The 23582-nt window shown below is 59.4% G+C and overlaps 2 protein-coding genes across 4 annotated transcripts; both read right to left on the bottom strand.

Annotated features, from left to right (window-relative positions):
• Positions 1-46: 46 nt before the first annotated feature.
• LOC117640871 (nuclear envelope integral membrane protein 1) lies at positions 47-3338 on the bottom strand. 2 transcript variants are annotated; one of them, XM_034377821.1, is made up of 8 exons: positions 3104-3338; positions 2802-2923; positions 2510-2723; positions 2245-2411; positions 1950-2165; positions 1641-1765; positions 965-1126; positions 47-883 (listed from the first exon to the last, which is right to left on the bottom strand). In XM_034377821.1, exons 1-8 carry the CDS (start codon positions 3186-3188, stop codon positions 763-765), a joined length of 1212 nt encoding a protein of 403 aa, XP_034233712.1. In that variant the 5' UTR covers positions 3189-3338; the 3' UTR covers positions 47-762. The 2 variants fall into 2 exon arrangements, 1 of the variants encoding a protein (XP_034233712.1); XR_004587465.1 differs by lacking the exon at positions 47-883 and adding an exon at positions 1203-1589 and having other exon boundaries at positions 987-1126; positions 1668-1765.
• A 364-nt stretch (positions 3339-3702) lies between these two features.
• LOC117640870 (flocculation protein FLO11-like) lies at positions 3703-22427 on the bottom strand. Of its 2 annotated transcripts, XM_034377819.1 has the most exons (7): positions 21738-22427; positions 9856-9927; positions 9721-9773; positions 8728-8838; positions 8111-8255; positions 7765-8015; positions 3703-7681 (listed from the first exon to the last, which is right to left on the bottom strand). In XM_034377819.1, exons 1-7 carry the CDS (start codon positions 21949-21951, stop codon positions 4856-4858), a joined length of 3672 nt encoding a protein of 1223 aa, XP_034233710.1. In that variant the 5' UTR covers positions 21952-22427; the 3' UTR covers positions 3703-4855. The 2 variants fall into 2 exon arrangements, with proteins under 2 accessions (XP_034233710.1, XP_034233711.1); XM_034377820.1 differs by lacking the exon at positions 8728-8838.
• Positions 22428-23582: the final 1155 nt, after the last annotated feature.

Below are 23582 nucleotides of genomic sequence, written 5' to 3'. Positions count from 1 at the left end.
AAACAGCTCATAATGAAAGAGAAATGCATAAATAAGACACAAAAAATACATGTCAAATAGAGAGATTTATTACAAATAAATCACATTACAAACTTATTATTCATATAAGAGGAAGACAAAATACTCGTCAAGAATGAAATAATTGGACCAAAGGGGCTATAAACATGAAACAAAAAAAAACATTACTTCAGGATTGAAATTCATTAATTGAATCTGCAAAGTGAGGCCTCTTAATTATTGACTAGCAACAGAGATCAGATGTTGAGAAGGGAGTACAATATAAAATACTTCAGGCCAAAGTGAAAGGATGCTGCAAACACAATCGAGGATGAAGTGAGATGAGCAAAAATAAACAAGAATTCATTCTTAAACAGTGTTACAAAATCCATTGATTATGTGGATTGACATTAAAAGGTTGTACAAATTAAAGTGGCTGAGCAATTTAAGAATAAGTTAACTTCTAGATGACAAAGGAGGTTTAACACACTTAAAATATTACACTAAAAATAAAACAAACCTACAAATGAGAACTAAGTTTCTCATAGAAACAGACACTTTACAGAAAATAAATTATGAATATTTCACAGTTTCAGTCACATCAAATGATATAAACAGATGTTCAGTTACAATAAATAGACACAGTGTACAGACAGAGAACAGCTGTGTACAAAAGGCACTAAAACAACCTCCCAAAAGAAAAAACAAAACATGTAAAACAAAACCTGTTTTATGGTATTATATCTAGATTTACTATAAAATAAATTAATCAGTTAAGTCCAATTCAGAATCTTCTGAATAATCAAGTTCTCTAGGTGTTGCAGTTTCATAGTCCAGGACTTCACGGTCAACCAAATGAGACTTTCCTTCGACAAAGCTTGCAAACCTGTGCAGGAACACCACCAAATCAAGGTTGAAAAGTGTAATCTGAACCCCTTTCAAAAACAGATCTTAATACAATTCCTACCTCACAGGATCTTTTAAGCGGAGAACTGTTTTCCACTGGTTGCAGTCAGGGCTTGAACAGTAACCCCGCAGCTCATCAAGAGCTTTTTGAGTCTCACGAACTCCCTGCTCATGGTATTGGTCATCTGACAACAGCTCAACTTTAGGGGGAAAACGTCGTTTCCTGAACACAAGAAACAATCATTCAAAAATAAATGAGAGGGTACAGATCCTTCTCATCAACAACAAACTAAACTTACCACATTTTCCTAATTAGCATGCATAGGAAAAGGTGAACAAGAAAACAAAAACAAAGTGGAGAAGAACTTATGGAATGTTATTACAATGACTACCTACATTTCATAAAATATGCTATTATTTACACATGAAATTGGACACATACTAAAACAATACAGTAAATATAAAGCAAAGAAAACTCTTCAAAGAGCTTTAGAATGTTAAGGACTATGGTCAATGAATGGAGAGGATTTATTTTGATTGATACTAGAATAATGATACATATTTATTAAATTTATACAAAGTTAAACTGAAGTGGCTAAGTACTTTTATTTTCATTAGAATGTTTGAATCGTTTTCTAGGGCTTGCATATTCATTCTCCACATTGTTATTATGGTGACCACGATATCTGTAATCACAGAAAATAATTTTCAGGCATTCCTTTGAGACTAATCCTTACCATTGAGATACTGCCTTGGATACCAACACTTTGGGAAAGTTGTAAAGTGCAACAAGAATAAGGACAATGGCAACAGTTGCTTCCTGGAATTGGCTGCTGCATAGGATTATGATCATAGAGATGCCCTGCAGCAAACAAAAAAAAGCGTCTAACACACATAAAGCACATGCCAGTAATGAGCAACAAAATAAGACAAAATAAAGGAGGCAGAAAAAAAATCTGATTTTACAAGAAAGGTAGCTATTCCATGTTGCACTACGAACAAAGATTACATAACATGCCATTCAACTTCAAACATCAATATCGTACCTGAAGTGACCACTTGATAAGGTTTATACTACGTTTATCAGTAACAGGACCAAATCTGTAGCATACGATGAAACTCAGGAATCCTGTAATGGCAACGTATGACAGGACGTAGAGTCTGTAATCTACAAGTACAATCCGCAGGTTGTCCCATAACATTTGGAAGAGGTACACCACCACAGCCCACCCTCCAAACACAAATCCATACATCATAGGTTTCTGGAACACAAAAAAAATGTCAAGTCAAACACAGAAAACATACAAAGGCCAAATACAATAGAATTATGCTAAAACTTACTCTAGGAAGTAGACGACTGATCATGTATATAAGAATAAGGAATGATGCTAACATTCCGATAGAAACACCATTTATATAATAAAACAGAGTGTTTTCGCACAGGCGAGGAGCTGATAAAAACAAGATAAGTCCACATACTAAGAGTAAGACTCGCCAATAATCTACACCTGTAATTAACAAAATTGTTTTGAATGACTTAGTTACAGAATAATTAAAAATTTCAATTTAAATTGACATGTTTTGCTGAGGTATTGTAATTACTTACGAATCACATGTAAGTACACGGAATAGTCTTTTGAACTACTAATGCCAATACAGCTACGATTGAAGGGAGAGAGCTTCACCTCTCTTCCTTTCCGAGCACCCCAAATCAAGTTGAAACTCCACGATGACTGATGTTGTTCGTAGGCCGCCTGAACTGCCTCTGGAGATCCTCCATCATAGATTTCAAAATTGTCAGAGGTCGTTTGAATCTTCAGCTAACAGGGTAAAAGCAAACCAATCAGTACTAGAATTCAGAAAATAAATGTTTTGAGGATCTTTATTGACATTATTACCAAAACAGTCTGCCAAATGTGTAAGATGTGTTTCGGTCTGCCACTGTAGCAGTACGTCTGCAGCTCTCTGGCTCGTAATGAATCACAACAACGAAGTGTTTCTCCAGGAATAAGATTGAGCGCTAAAAGTAAAAAGAAGAGAAGTGGTCAATGAAGCACAGACAGATACATTTCATAAATAATACAACATGACATAAAAAAAAAAGAAGAAACGTCTCTCAAGAAAATTACAGAAAATGAGACATTGTTGCTACTAATGGCAAAAATAACACTAGTTTCAAAACAAGGTTAAAGACACATACCTCCATCTCTGACATTCTCCTTGCCGGTAGCACACTTGGCAAGAACAAGGGAACAAATAAACAGAAATAATTTCGGCCAAAACATGTCTTAAAATATGTGGAGGCGCTGCGAAGCCTCGTACTCGCTTTATTTTTCTCAAACAATCCTTCTGTTGATGATTGAATGTCGTTTTCCGTAACCAAATAAGCCGGTTTGTGGGGCACGGGGGGAGAGGGGGGAGCGGTAGTGAGAGGACGCGAAGAGGGGGTGAGGGGTGCCGGCAAGTTGGCGGGAGCGAAGGCCCTCTCCGTTCTGCGAATAGCCACCGAAACGTGTTCTGATTGGTGGAGCTTTTCTGCCGCTGACTATTATTCGCAGACTGTTCTTGTGCTGGCGCTGTGTTTGAAGTTCGAAGGAAAGAGAGGAACAAAGTGACCACACCCAGCCCAGCCACCTTACTAAGGTGCCTCTAGTTTTCTGTATGCATATAGGGTTTAAAACAACCCACCACCTACAGGAAGGAAGAAAATTTTGTTCGTGACGTGTCTTGTCAAGTTTATGCCATTTGATTTGTTGACTGCATCTGGCAGACTCCAACAGGGAAATGATGGGGAAATACTCCAGAAAAGGATGTTTTATTTTTTAACAATTTTATTTATGACAAATTGTCACATTTATAAAACAGAATGAGCTTTAATTTTGTGGCGACCATACACATTCAACCACTTGTTGGTGAACAACATAAAAATAAAACAAAAACAAGGATACCTCCGACACACTGCAGGACCCACCAAGAATTATTATTGATAGTTCATGGCACAGACATAAATGTTGTGGTTAGCAGATAAAAACTTCAATCCACATTTGATTTTGCAATTTAAAAAAATATCAACATTTTATTAAACCCTTCTTACCTATAATAAATGGTACAAGTCAGTGGCACAGATCATAACAAACATGCTCTCTTTAAAATGTCATTGCACAACAATTGTTTAAAAAAACTACTTAATTAGGACAATAAAAATACATAATTTACATGCTATGTACAAACCGTCTAGGTAACAACAATATTGACAACAGATGGCTAAATGAAATCAGGGCACTTATAGCTCTGTAGTTTACAGACATTCCTACACATCAATTCATTGAAATTGCTTGAGAACAATGTCAGCCAATGAGGTGCAGCTATAGATGTGCCTGAAACCTGCTCTAAATTACCATCACGAAAACGCAAATAACAGGGCTTTTAATAGCAGGTGTTTGGCACAAGCGACTGTTTGTACTAGCACCTCCTTGCTGTCTCTGATGAGGAAACCAACCCTTCATTACCATTACAATTTACTTTTAATACTTGACTGGAATGTAAAACTCAACATCAAAGAACCAGAGAATCTCATAGCAACATAATTGATGGATTGATCTTAGACACTCCAAAAAGCAAACCTTTATAAAATAAATAAATTATAAATACCAGTAAACACTAAAAAGTCTTCCGCCAAAATGAAACTTTACCAAATTTCAAGTTGAAAAAGTATACCCAGGCATAGTGACCTGCATCCATCCCGTAGCAGCTAAATGCATTTCTGTTACAGCAAAACCAACAGACAATTTTCTTCCAGCAAATCACTTGAGCAAATTTCACTCAGGGCTTCATTTGCTGCTTAATTTTATTTTCGGGGGATTCTACTTGCTTGCATAGATATGACACATTGTTTCAAGAATCACAAGGTCCGCACTGCTGGCTGCGACCTGGAACAGGGCCTTGCCGGCGTTCATGGCGCATGCTCCGTGGACACGATCTGGACGCCGTTGGCGCCGTTGGCGCCGTTGGCCTTGCGCGGCGTGAGGTCGCCTGTCCGCCTGGCGGGCACGGGGGGCCGCAACGGCGAGGTGGCCGGCGACGCCCCGCTGGGGCCGCCACTCCCGGCGTTCCCTGCACTGCCCCGCGCCGGAGAGGCGTCGGGGCTGTGGCTGGCCGACCCGGCCGACCGCACGGGGATGCGCGACCCCTGGATGGCGGTCACGCTCACGTTCCTGCCCGCCTTGGGCGTCGTCGCGGTCGCGGAGGGCGACGCCGTGGGAGTCGACGGCGACGCGGAGGGCGAGGCGGAGGGCGACGCCGAGGGAGACGCCGAGGGAGACGCCGAGGGAGACGCCGAGGGAGACGCCGAGGGCAGAGCTGCGGGTGACGCGTCGCGGCCGTTGATGTCGCCGTTGACGTTCACTACGGACTGCTCGAGGTTGGATAGCTCCGGAGACGACGCTGGCGACACGGTCACCTCAGCTGCCTTGGGGGTGTCCTCGCCCAAGGCGACAGGACTGCTGCTGCGGGGACTCTGGGGCGGCGACGAGAAGCCGTTGTGAACCTTGGACGAGCCAGGGGTAGTCACCTGGATCTCCGTGACGTACGTGAGGGAGGACATGGGCACGGGAGAGGTGGGCAGCTCAGGCGGTGACGAGGACGCTGCCTCGTCGTCAGAGTCCACGTCTGCGGCGTCCAGCATGAGCGTGGACGAGTCCACGGCGGTCAGAAAGGCAGCGTCCGCGGTGTCCTGCTCCAGCGAGTTGAGCTGCGTGGTAGACACGAAGGCCGCCGACGAGGAGGACACCAGGGCTCGGTTCACTTCGCTGGACGACACGAGGGGGGACTGCACGGCGTCTCTGGCGACGTCGTGGCTGGGCCGCATCGGCGTCGAGCTGACGATGGTGAGGGAGCTGAGCGAGGTGGGCCCGGACGCGGGGAGCGCGGGGTCCACGTCCATCGAGCTGTTGACGCTGATCCTCGCCGGGCCGGCCTGACCACTCTCGCCCGGGACGGACCACAGCACCCTGTCGCGGTCGTCGCGGTCCGAGCTGCTCGTCGAGGCCACGGCCGGGGAAGGCCCAGCCGGCGACGCCTCGGCGCGCACCTCGATGCTCAAGGGCTCCATCGAGGAGGCCGTGAAGCTGAAGGGCTGTTCATCGGAGGTCAAGGGACCATCCAGGCCGAAATTCCTACCCCCAACGAAGAACGAGTTCTTGAGCTCACCCTTCGGGTGGAGCTCGGCCACAGTGGGGGCCGTGGAAGTGAGCACATGCACCTGGCTGCTGTCCGAGGCCAAGGCCTCCTCCAGCGTGCCCCAGTCGGAGGACTTCTTCAGCCGGCTCCGCTCGAAAGTGTTCATGCCCATGACCACCATGTCCAGGCGGGGCTCCTTCCGCCCCATGCCGTACACGCCGGCGTCATCCATGGCGTCCAGGGAGAGGTCGTCGTCCAGGTCATCGGCCTCTGTGGCGGGTGCTGCCGGGGCCTTGCGCTTCTTGCCGTGGCTGGGCGCGTCCAGGTCCAGGGAGACGGCTCTCTCCAGCACGGCCACGCCCGTCAGCTTGTCGCCGATGCGGGACAAGTCGCCCAGGGAGGCCGCCTTGCGGGTCGTGTCGTCGTCGAGGCCGAGGCCATGGCTGTGGTGCACGGTCACGTGTGATGACGTCAGCTCGATGGTGGTCCGCGGTCCGGAGGCCAGGCCGGGCGGAAGGGGGCTGTCCGCCTCGGACTCCGAGTCCGAGTGCATGGGCAGCGAGTGCAGGGACTGCAGCGACAGCAGGGACTCGTCGCCGCTCATGCCGTTGACTAGTGCGACTGAGGCCGAGGCCGGGGACGAGGCCAGGGACGAGGGTGATGCCATGGGCGTGATGGCCTCGGCCGAGGCGGCGCCGGGAGTGACGGGGGCGGAGGGCGGTCGCGGCGCGAGGCCCTTGCGCTTGGGGACGCCTTGCCTGTCGCTGCCGCCTGGACTGGCCGAGGCCCGGTCGGCCTCCGCCACGACGGCGGACTCGATCACCTCGACGGAGAGCGCGCCGAGCGACTTGCGGTTGCTCCTGGCGGCCATGGCGGCCAGGCGGACCTCCTCTGGGATCTCGGTCGGGATGCCCCTGCCACTCGGCTTCCGCGTCATCACCTCGGAGTCGGCAGAGGCCAGCGACGTGTTGACGATCATCGAGGCGTTGGTGGTGTCCGCAGTGGGCGAGGGCGACGGTGATGCTGGCCTGGCCTCCGCGGCGGGCGCGTTCTTCTTGTGGCGGTCCAACGAGTGCAGTAGATTGTGGAAACCCTTGCTGATCTTGGTCTTGACTTCCTTAGCGACGACGCCCACCTTGTGGTGCTCCTCCGGGGCCGAGGCCTTGTCGCCGCCGAGGTCCACGTCGTGGAAGCCTTCTTGCGGCGATGGGGGCTGGGCCGGCTGGGCCGGCTGGGCGGGCGCGTAGGGGTTGTAGCCGTCGGGCACGTCGATGCCGCGCTCCAGGTACGTGTTGTGCACGTTCTGCCGCTTCTCCGTGGGCTCCCCGGCGGCGGGCAGCACGCGCACGCCCAGCTTGTGCACGGCGTGCACGCTGGTGCGCTCCGGCTTGATGACGGCCGCGGCCTGCTCGAGGCGTGCGTGCGCGGCGTGCGCGTGCGGCGTGCTGGTGTGCAGCGTGGGGCCGTGCGCCGCCTGCACGGCCTGCGCGTGCGCGGGGCTGGTCTGCGCGCTGTGCAGCTTGAGGGTCGGGTAGTCGCCGTGCTCACTGCGCGACGGCGAGTCCGCAGTGTGCGCGCGCTTGTGCGTCGCCTTGCCGATCTGCAACGGAAAAGGACAAGGGTGAGCGTGAGCAAGGCAGAGGGGCTGAGAGAGTGTGTGTGTGCGTGACGAGGACGACGCACCTGCGCGAGGTCCGCGATGGACTGGCTGCGGTAGAACGGGTGCACGATGCGGTCCGCGGCCGCCAGGCTGGCCAGGGCCTCCTTCTCCTTCTCGCGGCGCAGCAGCGACGACGGCCGCGAGGACGCGCCCGAGGCCGTGCCGGTCTCCACCTCGAGGGTCACCTCGTAGGGCGAAGCGTACGACAGGATGGTGAGGGCGTCCTCGAACACCATGTGGCGCAGGCTGATGCGGATGCCGTGGATGCGGTCGCCTGCAACACGCGGGTGTCAAGTCAAGAGCCTAGAGCAGGACGTCGAGTGCACCCCTGTGCACCCAGCGCCGCAGCGCCGCGGCGGCGATCCTCACCGGGGAAGATGAGCTTGGACTCGGACGCGGGGCCGCGGTGCAGGACGTCCTTGACGAAGATGCCGTCCCGCATGTTGCCGCAGATGTTGAAGCCCAGGCCGGTGAAGTCGTGGCTGCGCAGCAGCACCTGTGTCACCTGCGGCTCCTGGGAAAAGAAAAAGAAAGCGAGTGTCACAGCCAGGTCGGGTCGGGTCGGGTCTGGGCATGTCGAGGCTAGGCATGCCGGGGCGGCAGCACCAATGACCGGCCAAAGCGCCTGCAGCGTAGGCACCGCGGCGCCGTGTTGCATACCCTCCGGGCGCGAGGTGCATCTATCGCGCTATGGTTGTACGCTTGAGTCAATCTATCGAGTGATGGCTTTCATTTCCGGCGCGTGCAGCACGCATGCTTTATTCGCTTGTTTGGCTTGTTTTCGTCCTTTCAGCCTTACAGCCTTGCGGGCCTTCGAGTGCCGATAAGGCGCGCTTTCTTATCGGCCGGAGGGTGCCGAAGGGGGACGCCACGTTCGCTGCACCTACACCGGTAAAACCAGCAGATAAAAGCGGGGACGCCAATTCCCGCCCAGATTATTAGCCGCCCCGCCCCGCCCGTTCATTTTAGCTCGCCAAGGCCCTCACCGTGGTGGCGCCCGTGTACGAGTCGTCCATGGCCCTGCGCTTCTCGCCCTGCAGCCCGCCCAGGTTGTTGCGGATGGCGCCGAGGCCGCCCCAGGACGTCCACTTGTTGTTCTGCAAACGAAAAACACGACATGAGGAAAAACTGTAAAGGGAGCGGCGGCGGGGCGCGAACCGCGACCAATGCCAGCCGCGAGTAATTTATGCAGAGCCGCGCCTCGGGAAGCACGCCAAGCCCGCCAAGCACGCCGCCGGCGCGGTGCTTTACCCGACAGCCCGTCTGGTCCATCGGCCGGCCACTCGTTCGGTCCGTTCATTAATTCAATCACAGATTCATGTATGCGCGCGACGTACGCCTCGCCGGGCCGCCACGCCGCCACGCCCACTCCCCCGTTTCCATTCACTAGACGAGGACGGAAACGGCGGGAGGCTTCGGTTCTTCGGTTCCGCTCGGTTCCGGCCCTCGTGACGCCGGCGGTGCGGCGGTGACGCGCCGGCCCGGCTCAGCTCAGCAGGTGTGCTCGAGCTGCGCGAGCGAGCTTCTTCCGTTTTCGAAAGCGATTCGGGGACCGCGTCCCACCGACGGCCAGCAGCGAGAGAGCTACTCAGGGCGTCGTGGAGTCACATCTCACAAAATTTAAGTTTCGGTCGGAACATTCCATAGCTTGTCGGTGTTCACGAAAAAAAGACATCCGAAACACGGCGCGACGTTCGCCGAGCCCGAGGCACGCCCCTCCACGCCCCCCGCGGCCAGCGGGATGACCATCATGACCGTCATGACCATCGCGGGCTACATCGGCGCCAATCAGGTCACGGCTTCGACGCCTCGCCGCGGCGCCGCGCACAGAGCCTCAGATGGACAGGCAAGCCGCGGGCCGCGTCGCGAGGCTGGCGGTAGCCGTGGGCCTGCGGCGAGGCTGGCGTGGCGTGGCGTGGCGTGGCGTGGCGTGGCGTGGCGTGGCGGTACGGCGCCCCTCCGGAAGTAAATCCGCTCACCTTTTGGTCCGCCTTGGCCGGCTCCAGCACGGACTTGGACACGGGGGTGGCATCTGCGGGGAGAGAGAGAGAGAAAGGAATGTGTTGGAATACCGTGCTTTGAAGCCAGTCAAACAAACCTCGAATGAGACTCACCTTTGAAGCAGGGGTTGTCGAAGGCGTAGTCGCCGCCCTTCTCGGGGTCCGTGACCAGCACCAGATGCTGACCTGCGGGCAGAACAAGGACAAGGGCGTGGATGAGAGGGCGTCAACAGGACACTCGTTCCCAAGAAGAGTCACTTCGCCGTTGTGTCTGCGTCGCTCTTATGGGGATAGAGAGACACAGGGCGGTGAATCGCTCGGCCGTCCGCGGCCCACGTGCACGCCGTGCACGGCACGCGGCAGAGGCGTTCATTTTACGCAACGAGGAGCGAAGGGAGCGAAGCGAGGCTCTCGAAACGATGGGCCGCGACGCCGCGACGCCGCGACGCAGTCGGACGCCGTAAGGCGCTTAGAGCGTCGGCCGACAGAGAGCGGAATACTTTGAGGAAGTGAGAGAGGTGTTTAACCAAGGGCTTACGGCGGCCAGGCCAGGCTCCCCCCGAGGGGCCGAGGGCATTAGTCAATGGGGGAGCAATGGGGGTCGAGGAGAGTGCGATGAGGAGTATGTATGGGCACGGCCCTCGGCACGGCCACGCCGCGCAGGGAAAGTGGCATCGAGGTATCGAAGTACACAAAGGGCCCGGGGCAGCCCCAGGCACCAAGCACAATGAGATTCAATTCAAATCCCGCCGGGGATTACGCCACCAGTGTCACTACTATCGTCCACACTATCACCGTCCCGGGCTGGAGGCGCGCGGCGCGGCGCGGCCAGATAGCACACACATGCGAGCTGTTATTGAAATCGGACGTCTCCATCGGCGCGCCGTGGCGGGCCGTGGCGGGCCCGGGGCCAGCGGGCTCATTCCGAGGGCTCGTCGCGCTGTCTCTCTCGCACCCACTCGCACCGCACGCCCAACGAGTGCGACAGAGACAGCGGCGAAGCGCGGTTCGGCATCAGCCTGCGGCCCTGCGTGTGGAGGAAGTCACTGAGCGCTGACGTCGCTGACGTGTCGCCGACTCGCGACTCCTAATTCGAGCGCATCTCGCCTAGCGGCGCTAACAGCGCAGTGCCGTGGCAGCGCCGCGTCAAGCCGCGTCTCTGGTCGCGTCAAGCCGAGCCGAGTCGCGACGAAGAGCGGCGACGCGACGCGACGCGACGCGGGCCGATTATAGGAGAAAGCAGCGCCGCGACGCCATTTCGGAAAACAAGCGACAAAAGTCCGGTAAACGTTGTGCACGAAAGAAATAATAATGAATTGATTTGCTACACTGACATGAAATTCGAAATGCACTGAATCGATTGACAATTTTGATGAACTTCTTCCAAATTGACAAACTGATTGGTGCGTCCCGATGGTTCGAGTCTAATTTTTTGCCGTGTGATGGATGGTGGCGGATTGGATCGGGAGAGCCAGGGCAGCCAGGGAAGCCAGGCCTCGGCTAGGCCGGCTGATGGCGCGTCGTCCCGTGTCCACTTCCGTTCCGTTAGGGCCGTGGGCGGACGCGGCCCGGGCGCAGTGCGGACGGACGCAGTGCGGACGGACGCAGTGGCGCAGTGCATCGGAGAAGGGAGGGGACTCCGACTTGGGAGCGACCGAAAGTCCGAAAAGGCGGAAAGGAAAGGCCGCGGCCTGCTATCTGGATCCAGCGGCGCGGCATCTAGAACGGAACAACGCCCAGCACTGCCCACACTGCCCACACGGGCCACACGCCCTCGTCGGGGACGTGACACACATTTATTGTCTTTCGGCCTCAGAAAAAAAAACTCACGTACGTACGTTCAAACGCAATTATTTGCGGCTTCCTCCATTTTTTTTTCCGATTCGAGTGAGAATCTGAGAACTGTTTCCCGAAAGGCAAACCGCTTGGCACGCGCTGCTTTACCTAACAGTGCCGGTGCGTTCCGACGCCCCCATTTGGAAGGGCAGGCCAGGGCAGCCAGGGCAGGCCGTTGAGCCCACGCGTCGCCCCGCCAGCCCCGCCAGCCGGCCTCGCAACATCTATTCATAAATTAATAGTAATAGTAGAAAGTACCGCGGGTTGCGTCATACGCGCCGCCCCACACCTTTTTGACAGTGTGGCCTGCCTCGAGGAGCGCGTCCTCGGCCGGTACAGATTGGACCAGGGCGGCCAGGGCACCCGGGGCACCCAATCGAACCCTTGCGGCAGCAGCCGTCTCTCTCGCGCGGACTGCCTGGCCCATCAGAGCGAGAGAGATGCGAAATGCCACTTTGGGACGCACATCGCTGGTGTAGCGTATATGCTAATTAACGACCCGAAATGGACATCATAAATGGCCTCGACCCTGGGTTTGGAAATGAAAAAGGGGCGGGGGGAGCGAACCAGAGAACCAGTTCCTCCTGCGCGAGCACGACGCCGAGCACGACGCCAAGCATCCAACGCCGGCCACGTCCAAGTCTTTTTGGAATCTTTTTTTCGGGGGGATGCCTCAGGAAGAAATTGTGCACGCGAACACAGCCGCCGACCGCGCAACGGGAACAGCCCGCAGGACCGCAGCACGCAGAAATTAATGCCAGCGGGCAGGCCTCGGCGGGACGCGAACCTTGAACCTCGTGCTTCGTGTCACCTGGGAGTGGCGCGCGTGCACACAGGTGTGAGAAAAGGGGGAGGGGGAGGCGGCGGAGAATCGACTGGCTTTTCTTTGAGCTGCAGCGACGCCTCGCAGTGAGGCCGCCAAGCCCCGCGAGGCCCCGCGAGGCCCCGCCAAGTCGCCAAGCGACTCAGTTCCAGTTTGCTGACAAAGGCGGCGGGAAGGAAGGCGGAGGGAGGAGGAAGGAGCGCCGCACTGGCCGCACTGGCCGCGCCAAAAAGAAGAACAAAGCTGGCAGAATGTAAACAGAGTGACGCGGCGACGCGACGCGGCGGTCGGACGTGTCAGGTGACGCGGCCACGTCGCGGACGTCGCGCCCCGCGCCCCGCCATAGCGCCCCGCTGTTGCCGCGCTTCGGCACGTCGGCACGTGCATGGCGACGGGTTCCTCGACGGCCTCCTCGACGTCCTCCTCGACGGCCTCCTCGACGGCCTCCTCGACGGCCTCCTCGACGGCCTCCTCGGCGGCCTCCTCGGCGGCCTCCTCGACGGCCTCCTCGACGGCCTCCTCGACGGCCTCCTCGACGGCCTCCTCGGCGGCCTCCTCGGCGGCCTCCTCGGCGGCCTCCTCGACGGCCTCCTCGGCGGCCTCCTCGACGGCCTCCTCGACGGCCTCCTCGACGTCCTCCTCGACGGCCTCCTCGACGGCCTCCTCGACGGCCTCCTCGACGGCCTCCTCGGCGGCCTCCTCGGCGGCCTCCTCGACGGCCTCCTCGACGGCCTCCTCGACGGCCTCCTCGACGGCCTCCTCGACGGCCTCCTCGCTTGACGGGCATGGCCGGGCATGGCAGCCATGGCCCTACACTCGCAAGATGGTCAATCGGCAACGCTCTGCGCACAATGCCAGACTCTGTGTGTTCGATGACAATTAGCATCGGTGGCGCCGCTGCCGCTGCAGGTGCAGCCAGGCTAGGCCAGGCTAGGCTAGGCCGGGCTAGGCCAGGCTAGGCCCCCCGTGTGGTTGGTCGCCCACAAAGCCGCAATAAAAATGGCCATGAAAGCGGCCAGCAGCCGGTGCAGCACGCCTGCAGCACACTGCACTGCCCACGGCCCACACTGCGTGGAGGATGGCAGGACTCGAGCAGCATCACCGCCAATCCTCGCAAACTCCAGGCCGCACCGAAGACTTGCTTTCTCTGGGGAGTTTCAATCGCTTCGACTCGCGTCCACCAGAACCACGCGGACGGACCCTGCAAGCCGACCCTTTTCGCATAAAGAACGTGTCCGAACGGCGACCAAACGAATGCATTCCTGCCACGTTTTACAGTGTTTTTCAGCAGCGGCGTCCACGCACTCACTCACACACACGCGGGGTCCCTGCTGGGAGCAGGAGAAGGTAGGCGAGGGGAAGCGAAAGGAGAATGAGAGGAAGAGAGAGGGAGAGGGGGGAACCAGACGGGCAGCATGCCTTCGACATCAGAGTGCGCCCAACCCAGTCATGGAGTGCCAAGGCGGGGCGGGGCGGGGCGGGGCGGGGCGGGCAGGCTGGCACTACGACCGAACTCGTCCACGTTCCGTCAAACCTCCTCTCTCTCCGCCCCCCTCGCACGCTGGCGGGGGTGCACGGTGCACGCGGTGCAGGAGAGTAAACAAGCTGAATTGTGTGGTGCGCATTCTCTCGAAATAAGGTACTGCGAGTTTACCTGAATGAGCCGGGATTCCAGCGCCAATTTAGCACCGTCTCGGTCGCCAGCGAATACGAGTCGCCGTCCGACGTCATGCTTTTGATTTAGGCTAATTGGGGCGCGCCTTTTGGATGGACGGTCCCACTTCGAGGCAAAGACGGGTCCAAAGCTCTGCGTTTCTCAGGTGGGTCTCGACAGAACCCTTGGGGCCCTTCGAGGAGCCCTTCGAGAGCCCTTCGAGGGCCCCTCCAGGGGCGCAGGCAGGCAGTCGGCCCTTCCTCGGCCCCTTCCCGTCGGCGCCGTGACCGGACTGGGAAGAGCACCGAGTATGAGTGACACTCCCAAGGTGCGATCCCGAACAGTGCCTCGTCGCCCCCTCCCTCTCTCTCCCTCACACACATCCCGCCGGGACGCCCCTCGAGTGCGAGAGAGACAGAACACTACGCTCGGAGTCATCCCGCTGACGTGACGCGCCGCCGAGCTGCCATGCTCTTATCCCGAGGATTAATCTGGCAGTAGCCGCCATGATATGCACGGCCCCCTCCCACTCTCCCTTTCCTGCCAGGGAAATGACTGATGAGGGGAAAAACAAACAAAAGCAAAAAGCAAAGCGGGTGCGCAAACGGACGTGTCGTGGACGTGTCGTGGAGTGGCGAGGCAGCAAGGTGGCACTTCCCCGGCGACGACGCCACGCTACGCCACGCTACGCCACGCTACGCCACGCTACGCCACGCCACGCTACGCGACGCCGAACGAGGGCGCGACCACTGTTAGGCTGTTAGCGTGCCGACCGGCGTGCCGCGGGTGCGGACGGCGGAAATTGGTGCGGATAAGAAGAAGAGACTAATCGCAGTGCCGCGATGACAATGAAGGGAGCCAAACCCTAAAAGCCATTGTTTTCTTTAAATGCCGCGCACTTCCCCCGGGGCCCGCAGCCACACCGTAAAAATAAAACATGAAAGAAAAAGAAAATAATTCTGCGAGTGCGCGCTGCACATTCTGCAGAGGCGCGCTCCCATGACGGAACCTGTGCCTTCCTGATGACCCTCCGCGCTGGCGGGGCGGGGCGGGGCGGGGCCGCGCTAGGCCGCGCGGCTTCAAGGCCCTCAAGGACGACGCCAGCAGCCGCGGCCGGAGCCGCCCAGTCGCTACGTATACAGGTGCATGCTGGTGTAGCGTCTTGCTTGCACAGGCAGCCTCTGGGCCTCGGAACCTGCAGTGCTTGGTGACGTCATGCATGGGCTCACTCTGCGAGGCTTCCGGCTCCACCGCTGGGATGGCCCGATGGCCCGATGGCACGTCGCAGTGTAGCAACCAGCGCCACTCCATTCCGCACCGTGTTTCTGGATTTCCAAAAGCGCTCAGCGATTTGGAAAAGCGATCGGAAAGAAAGGCGGCAGTGCCAAGGCCTTGGCCAAGACCGCACAGTGTACAACACACCTGGAGTATAAAGTACAGTACATAGAGGCCGTCGTAATCTCCCGCTCTGTCCCTCGCTGTCTCTGCGCGGGCAGGTCTCGCGCCGCTCTGCTGCTGTTGGTTCAAGTGTTTGGCACACTCTCGGCGCTCTCGGCAGCAGAAATGAGTCTAATTTAATAATTCCAGCTGATCAAACCGTGAAGGACGCCGGATTTCACCTGCTAACCGATTAGAGCGACGCGCAGCGCGGCACGCAGCGCGGCACCGCGGGGCTGAGGTCGCCGAAGCGGCTCGGCTCCACTGACCCAATTGTCTCCAATTCCCCGGCGAGCGAAGCGTTCACGTTGTTAATTGCACTTTGTTTTTGCCGGCGCACTTTATATATATCGGCCCAACAATCATTAGGAAGGGAGGACGTGGCGCCGCCTCTCCAATCATTCCTCGTCTCCAGTGCATCAGCACGAACGAGGAGTGAGTGTCCTCGGGGACGCGTGGCGCGGCGTGTCGCGGGACGTGTCGACGACAACAAAACAAAGCGCGAGCGGGGCGGGCGGTACAGTATCGCGAGACACGGCGGCTTATCGCTTATCCGCCCTTCCGTCCTTGCCGCGATGAGTAACGCCGCGCGCCTCATGATCGCACTCGTCTTCGCCGGGGCGTTCGCGGCCTCGCCCGCGGGGCGTCTAGGCCTCGCCGAGGTCGCCCTCTGAGGCGCCCTGGGGCCGTTTGCCCCGAAATGCAGTCGGGTCGGTGACCATCGAGAAGGGCTTAACGACCTGGATAATGGTGGACGCCGCCATGGGCGGGACGCGACGGCGGGACGCGACGGCGGGACGCGACGGCGGGACGCGACGGCGGGACGCATGGGACTGCCGCGTTGACAGGATAGCGGGCGAACGCCTCCCGGTGCTAATGAGCGTCGCTTTCAAAAAATAACCAGTGGCGCGGCCGGAAAAGCGTTTAGAAAGAGACAGCGGCGGACTTCCGAATGGCTTGCATTTTACGAATCCGCTGAGGAATTTAATACACACGACGGCGGCTGTCCTCTAAAATCAAGTCCTCCGAGTGGCATTTCAAGGACGTTTGGCAACAGGGCAGCACGCCTTCCTGTGCTAGTACCCGAGCCGAAACCAAAGCCAGGCGAAGCCAGGCCGCCTGAAGGCCCCAGGCGAGTGTCCTGGAATTTCGTACACGCGAGCCATTCCGGCCGGGGCCTACCGATCTTTCCCCCTCCCCAGCCACACCCATCATCAGCACACACACACAGCAACGCGCAGCAACGCGCACCAACGTGTGGATAGTACTCCGTCGAGTATTTGCCCCCAGTCGAGTTGCTAGTTTTAGACGAAACGGTTTCTTTCTGCAGTTTCGCTCTTCGCTGGGCTCGGCCACACACAGCGGGGAGCAGCACCGCGGCGGCCGCGCTTCTCGGGGCTGGGCGGCTGGGCATTTGGCATTTCACTCTCTAACGAGAAGAAGCCCGTCTTGTGGTCAACCGCGGGCAGCGGGATTAGGACTAGGTCACTGCGAGAGCGTGCGAGAGGAAGGAGGAGCAGAAGGGAGACAGAGAGGAGGGAGCAGGGGACCTCGCCGGCATGGAGGGCGCGTCGCTCTGATAAGCGAAATGCGATCCTTGCGGAAATGCGGGTCCTGCCTGCGGGGCGGGGCGTGGTGGGGCGTGGAGGGGCGTGGAGGGGCGCCCCATCAGTCAGTCACGGGTGAAAGTTTTTCTTCTTCCTCTCTCTCCAAATCAATCAAATGCTTTCTAGTACACGTGTGAGCAGCACAAGCAAAGCCCCCAACCCAATCCGTTTGCAGGGCAGACACGGCGGTTCATCGCTGCAGTGCCTTGCAGTGCCTTGCAGTGCCTTGCAGTGCCTTGCAGTGCCTTGCAGTGCCTTGCAGTGCCTTGCAGTGCCTTGCAGTGCCTTGCAGTGCCTTGCAGTGCCTTGCAGTGCCTTGCAGTGCCTTGCAGTGCCTTGCAGTGCCTTGCAGTGCCTTGCAGTGCCTTGCAGTGCCTTGCAGTGCCTTGCAGTGCCTTGCAGTGCCTTGCAGTGCCTTGCAGTGCCTTGCAGTGCCTTGCAGTGCCTTGCAGTGCCTTGCAGTGCCTTGCAGTGCCTTGCAGTGCCTTGCAGTGCCTTGCAGTGCCTTGCAGTGCCTTGCAGTGCCTTGCAGTGCCCGTGGCAGAGGCGCGGCGCCACGGGGTGTTACTCGATCACCTCGGCCTGGCTCTAGGCCTGGCGGCCTGCATGCCTCACGGTGTGGCGGCGTGGCGGTGTGACCTCACGGCATCAGCATACAATGCGCGCGCCGACGCCCTCCGCCGGCAAAAACACGCAGCGCGCCGCGGTTATGTTATTGCATCCGGCGGAGAAAAAAGTCGCCAGCCGCCTTTCTGGGAGTCTGGAAGTCTGAAAGTGGGGACGGGACTCGCGCCAATTATTATCTAATTACAGTGCAGCGCGTGATGGTTTTATTTCCGAGCTGCCTCGGCCGCCGCGAGAGAAGGGCGCCCAGGCTGGCTGCACCCCGGACAGCGCCTCAGCGCCATGCCTCGCGGCCCTCGCGGCACGCCGAGCAGCCCAACCACCTGCAGAGCGCCGATGACGGGCTGCGACATTTTAGAGGGCACCGCACGGGCACCGCGGCGTGGGGCCCTCCTGCTTCCTGCTGCAACCTCTGCCGTGCCACGGCACTGCCACGGCACTGCCACGCCACTGCCACGCCACTGCCACGCCACTGCCACGCCACTGCCACGCCACTGCCACGGCGTCGTCGTGCTGCAAGTGACGCCTGGCGACGCCAAGACAGGGAAAGGCAGACTGGGGCAGTGGGGCCGCATGCGTCTCTCAAATTCCACCGCGACGGACTACATGGCCTGGGCTGGCCGGGCTGGCCGGGCTGGCCGGGGCTGCTCGCCCGCCTGGGTCAGCCGGTCCGGGCTGGCCTGGGCTGCCTGGGCTGGCCGGGCCCCTGCAAGGCCCCCAGCAGCTTGGCCGGCTTGGCGCACCCGTTTGGAGACAGGAGAAAGCAAAACCTGCTGCCTGCACCTACCGGCCGCGCCGAGCCGAGGGCCCAGCCCGGCGAAGCGGTCTGCCTCCTAGAGACCACACGCCACACGCCCTGGAGCCCCTGCGGACCTGCAGACTGATTCCGGACAGGCGTCTTCGTCTCGCTCTGTCTTCGTCGCACTCGGACGCCTGCCCGCAGGGGAGCGAGAGAGACAGAGCGACGAGACGACGCTCCGGAATCGCCGTGGGCAGAGGGTAGATTAGAACGAGCACGGCGGCCATCTCCTCCGAATCTGGAAGGCCTGGATCCGCCGTGACAGTGAGGAAGAGAGACAGCACGAGAGGAAGTAGGAAGCGAGCCCGGCGACGCGGCGACGCCCAAATAAAGACAAAGGCAAACTAATCGCGAGCGCACGTGTGTGTGTGAGCTTGTGTGAGTGCAGGCCGGCGTTCCAGATACAACGGAAGTGGAGGACAAACGACGCAGGCCACGCACACACACGCAGTCGGCACATGTCCTCCGCAACACGTGTCCCGTAGTGCCTCTGCAAGAACAAGCAGGGCGATACACTGCGCATGCGCAGCAGTCGGGCGGACGGACAGACAGACAGACAGACAGAAAGACAGACAGACAGACAGACGGGCTGCAGGCAAATGACCGCGTGTCCGCGAGTTTTCAGGCCGTCCGGGGAATTCAACGCACGACAGCGCGCCCAGAGACACCGGGTTTCTGGGGCCGGCCGCCCAGCGCCGCCCCGGACCTGGAGACTGGAGACTGGAGGCTGGAGCCTGGAGGCTGGAGGAGTGGCTTTGAGGACCGCCGGCTCCCGATCGCCTTAGGTGGCTCCCGACCGCCCCACCCGCCACCGCCATCCCCCCAGGCAGGTAAAAGGGTTGTCAGAGCGGTGCATGACGGGCAGGGCGGCGGGGCCACCCCCACCTGTCTGGAGGCCACACACACCACTACACTGCCAAGCCAAGACAAATTGGACGCGCCTTGGAGACTGAAATCTAAACAAAAACTGATCACTGAGGATATACGAAACAATCGGCGTTTGTCCCAATAAATTACCTACGTCGCCGATAACCTTTATCTCATCCGGAGATAAAAACGGTCAGATCGAAAATTTAGTTGGTTGGTTGCGTTGGTGCCGGTTGGTGCCGATGTTGTCCCTGACCAGCACAATGTCAACCAGTGTTACCTCGGAATACTACTACAGGCCGCTCTTGCCAAACTCCGCGTGCTCGCACGCACGGCGCATTCCGCTGCCAACAGGCTGATTCCGAGAGTCGCTTTCGTCGCTCTGTCTCTCTCGCACCTGCACTGGCCGCCCCATGAGTGCGAGAAAGACAGAGAGCGGCGAAAACGACTCTCGGAATCAGTCTGCAGCGATTGTCGCCAGTAAAGTCCCGTCGTCTCGTCCAGTCGGGCTGTCGCCGCTGTCGCTGTCGCCAGCGCCAGCCTGACGACACCGCCCGACGCACCTGAGCGCCGCCTGCCGCCTCGCTGCTTGCGGCACTTGCAGCAGCAAATCCCTCCAGCAAGTGGCGCGGCGCAGGCAGACTGCAGGCAGACTGCAGGCAGTGCAGCGGTCGGAACTAAAGCGCTTTTCCCGCGAGTGGGAAGTCGAATGTCACATTCCAGCGGCCGCATAAAATATGATGGTGCCGCGCTGCAGCGCCGCAGCCTGCAGCCGCCAAGGGACGAGACGAGACGGTGTGGCAGCGCCGCGCCACGCCGTGCTGCTGCAGTGGTCGTGTAGGAGTGCGGCGGCAGCGCGGCCAGCGCCGCGGCCAGGTAGACGGCCGGAGATATGCCGTGCGGGGCGGGGCGGGGCGGGGCGGGAAGGTGCTCCACCACGCACACCACGCCACCACGCCCATGCTGGCCGTCCGCCAGCCCGCACCGCATATGTACGCCGCGGCGCGGGGGGCCGCTGTGGGCCCGCGGCCGGCCTCAGGATCGCGACGGCGGCAGCCCCTCGGGGCCCTCCGCGACCCTCCGCGACGTGGAGCAGGACGCCGTGCATGCCGGTGGCATGATGGCCGGGGAAATTTCATTTGCAAGCCAACACCTGCGCCGAACGCGTCCCAACGCCCCCCAGTTCGCCGCTGCCATGCGGACCGGGCGAACTGCGACACCAAGCTCTGTCTCTCTCGACGCTCTGTGAGTTGAAGAGAGACAGCCTCGCAAGCTGGTCGCTCGGTGAGCCGTGACGCCAAGCACGCGGCGACATGGCACGCGGTGCACGCGGCGACTGGCACGCGCCGCGCCATGAGCGGAGCGGAGGGTGCGCGGACAGGACAGGTGTGGGGAAGGGCCGGCAGGGCGGCAGGGCCAGCTGTCACTGGCGGCGAAGCGAACGGCTTCCAGCCATGCTTCCAGCCGTGCTTCCAGCGAGGCAAGCCGACTTGGCTTGGCCTGGGCTTGGCCCGCACGGCCGGCACTGCCGCAGCAAGCGACGCCAGTCACCGCGGACATGGCGGCGTTGCACGGCACCCTCTCAAAATTCTAATTAGTGCCATCCGGACCATCCGGAGGCATGGAGGCGGAGACGGAGATACATAAAAGTGCGGCGCTTCACCCCATCCTCCGCGTCACGCCACTGCCTCGAGAGGAGCGCGTCCTCCATTGGTCATTCCATAAATGAGCCGACGGGCCGCAGAACTGCCAGTGCGGTCTTATAATGTAAGGGCGGTCCGGTCGGCATAAGCAGGCAACATGGCCATCATCCACCACACTGCGCCGCACTGCGCCGCACGGCCCGGGGCCTTGGGCCGCCAATGAATAACCTGGCTGGCTACGTACGCCGCCACGCCGGGCTGTGTGGCGGTGCACGCTGGCTGACCGCTGTTGGCTGACAGGCGGCATCGATTGGCAGGCCAGTGGCAGGGCCCAGGCCTGCCGGCAGCCGGCAGGGTCATGTGTCATGTCCAGCCCGGCACACCGGCACGCAGCACCGCCACGGCCATCGTCGGCGGCGTCCTTATCGGCCTCGCGGCCTGCCGGGCCTGGCGGGGCCCTCTAGGCCGGCGCCGTGGTCGATGGTCGATACATCGATGTACAGGCGCTGCCTCACCTGTCCCAACAAGTGCGACGGTGCGACGAATGTTTTCGCTGGCTTTCCACAAAACGGGCAGCCCGGTGTTGCCGATTCGCGCGGCCCTCTGCCTCGGCCGCCCCTGGGCCAGGGCCCTGGCCGCCACTCACGCCCATTGACATGACGTGTATGACGCTGACGCGCTGACGTTTGACGTTCGGTTGGCTCACCTCTGCGGCTGCGCCAGTACAGCCTCCACAGCATGTAGGCGCCGCCCTCCAGGCCCAGCAGCACGATGGCAGTCCCGAGGACCGCGCCGACGACGCTGGCCGACGAGAAGCACTCGTCCGTGGAGGCATCGGCGGCGTCCACGCGCAGCGCGCAGCAGGCCAGGACGGCCGCCGCCGCCCACAGCGAGGACGGCGAGGACGCGGACGAGGCCATGGCGGTGCTGGAGATGGTGGCCGGCCGGTCGGCGCTGCTCAACGCTGCTGCTGCTGCTCCGGGCGCTGGTTTCTCCTCCGGGGATCCACGCTCATTCCGGGAAGGGAGGAAGGGCCTGCGTTCCGGACCGGTCCTTACAGCAGGGCACGGCGTCGCTAGGCACGGCCGGCACGGCGTACGGCAGACGCCACGGTCATCCCGACGGACATCCTCCTCCTCTCTCTAACCCTCGAAGCAAATCACTGCAAGGACACTGGTTGCATTCCACCGGCTCGCGCTCGCTGGGGGGCGGGGCCACCTGTATCAAACGCCCACGCGCTCGCACTCACATACACTAGACACTTGCACCACTCGCGCACTGGCTGCACTAGCAGCACGCGCAGCACGCCGGCCTGGGGCGTACCGACGCGACACGCAGCAACACGCAGCGACACGTAGCGCCGGGACGGGCGAGGGGCCGTGCGATTCGTGCGCCTGACGAGAGTCCACTGAAGGATGAACCATGCCGCTCTGCCGCGCCGCCACGCCGCCAGCCGCGCCGGACAGCCAGGGCTGGCAGCAGCGGCCGGGGAGCACCTGCGTCGCACCCAGCGTCTGTCCTTTTCCTACTTGGAGGGGAGGGGAAGGGAGGGGGGTCGCTCGGACGAGGAGAAGAAGAAGAAGCAGGCCGGCATGCTGAAGGGGAGCCACGCCCCGCCACGCTCCGGAGTGCGGTTTTGACCCCCACCCCCACCACGGCCCACCTCCCCCTCCACCTGTACCCACGCCTGAACATGCCCTCCTTGCCCCCGGCTCCCTTCATGTGTGTGTTTGATATTCCAGGTACAGTCTGCTCCAGAGCGACGCCTTGGCGACGCCGACGCCCCCCGCCTCTCGCGCCTCTCGCGGTGGCTGTCGTGCTTCGCGAGCTCCGCGTGCTCCTGTCGGGACAGCGTCCTTCCGATTCAGAAAAGCGTCGCGGCGCTCGCAGAGTTATCTCAAGGCTGCGGCGCGCCGAGCCGCCGAGCCGCCGAGCCGAAGCACACACGGGCTGGCGCTCAATCCCAGCGATCCTTGCCTTCCGTCCTGCCTTCTGCCTTCCTCCGGCTCAGCCCGTGTTTTGCTGTCCCGCGATAAGGCAGGCTTTTCGGCGGAATTAGGAACCGGTACCTTCGTACTTAGGACGCAGAGGGCCTGCAGAGGAGCCCCTTCCGCGCGACAGGCAGGCCGCCCACTTGCCGCGGGTGTCCGATCGGCTGCCTACCCACCGGCGCCAATGCGTCTCGGTAGTCTCGGTGGGCCCCCTTGGGGACTCGAGCGGCGACGCGGCGACGCGGCGACGCGGGGAACGCCCGATGCAGAATGCTCGCGCTGCGCGTGACTGCAGGTTTCAGGAGGGTTCCTTATCAGCGTGGCTTAGACCACAGTGACGGACTTGTCTGCTGGACTGCGGCATCGGACCGCAGGACGGCAGGGTCGAGTCCGCTCCGCTGGCCTGGCAGTTGGCAGCGGCAAATGAAACTAATGTCTGGCTGGACGACGAGAGGTGGGCAGGACCACACGGCAAGACCTCTCTGAATGGGTCGGGGTGGTTCACTGAGGACCATGGTTTGGCACCCGCACTCCGTGGTGCCATGGTCTCATGGTGGTGC

The sequence above is a fragment of the Thrips palmi genome, unplaced genomic scaffold (genome assembly GCF_012932325.1).
Source record: "Thrips palmi isolate BJ-2018 unplaced genomic scaffold, TpBJ-2018v1 HiC_scaffold_15, whole genome shotgun sequence".
Lineage (NCBI taxonomy): Eukaryota > Metazoa > Arthropoda > Insecta > Thysanoptera > Thripidae > Thrips > Thrips palmi.
Note: the sequence above shows the minus strand (reverse complement) of the source record. Positions and strands in the feature narration are given on the sequence as shown.

Excerpts from the sequence above, each read along its gene's own strand:
- LOC117640870 (XM_034377819.1), bottom strand. The coding sequence starts at position 21,951 with ATGGCCTCGTCCGCGTCCTCGCCGTCCTCGCTGTGGGCGGCGGCGGCC. Across the intron at positions 9,774-9,855 it reads CGACAACCCCTGCTTCAAAG|ATGCCACCCCCGTGTCCAAG; the intron begins GTGAGTCTCATT and ends CTCTCCCCGCAG. Across the intron at positions 8,256-8,727 it reads CGTACACGGGCGCCACCACG|GAGCCGCAGGTGACACAGGT; the intron begins GTGAGGGCCTTG and ends TTCTTTTCCCAG.
- LOC117640871 (XM_034377821.1), bottom strand. The coding sequence starts at position 3,188 with ATGTTTTGGCCGAAATTATTTCTGTTTATTTGTTCCCTTGTTCTTGCC. Across the intron at positions 2,724-2,801 it reads ACATTTGGCAGACTGTTTTG|CTGAAGATTCAAACGACCTC; the intron begins GTAATAATGTCA and ends TTACCCTGTTAG. Across the intron at positions 884-964 it reads CGCTTAAAAGATCCTGTGAG|GTTTGCAAGCTTTGTCGAAG; the intron begins GTAGGAATTGTA and ends GTTCCTGCACAG.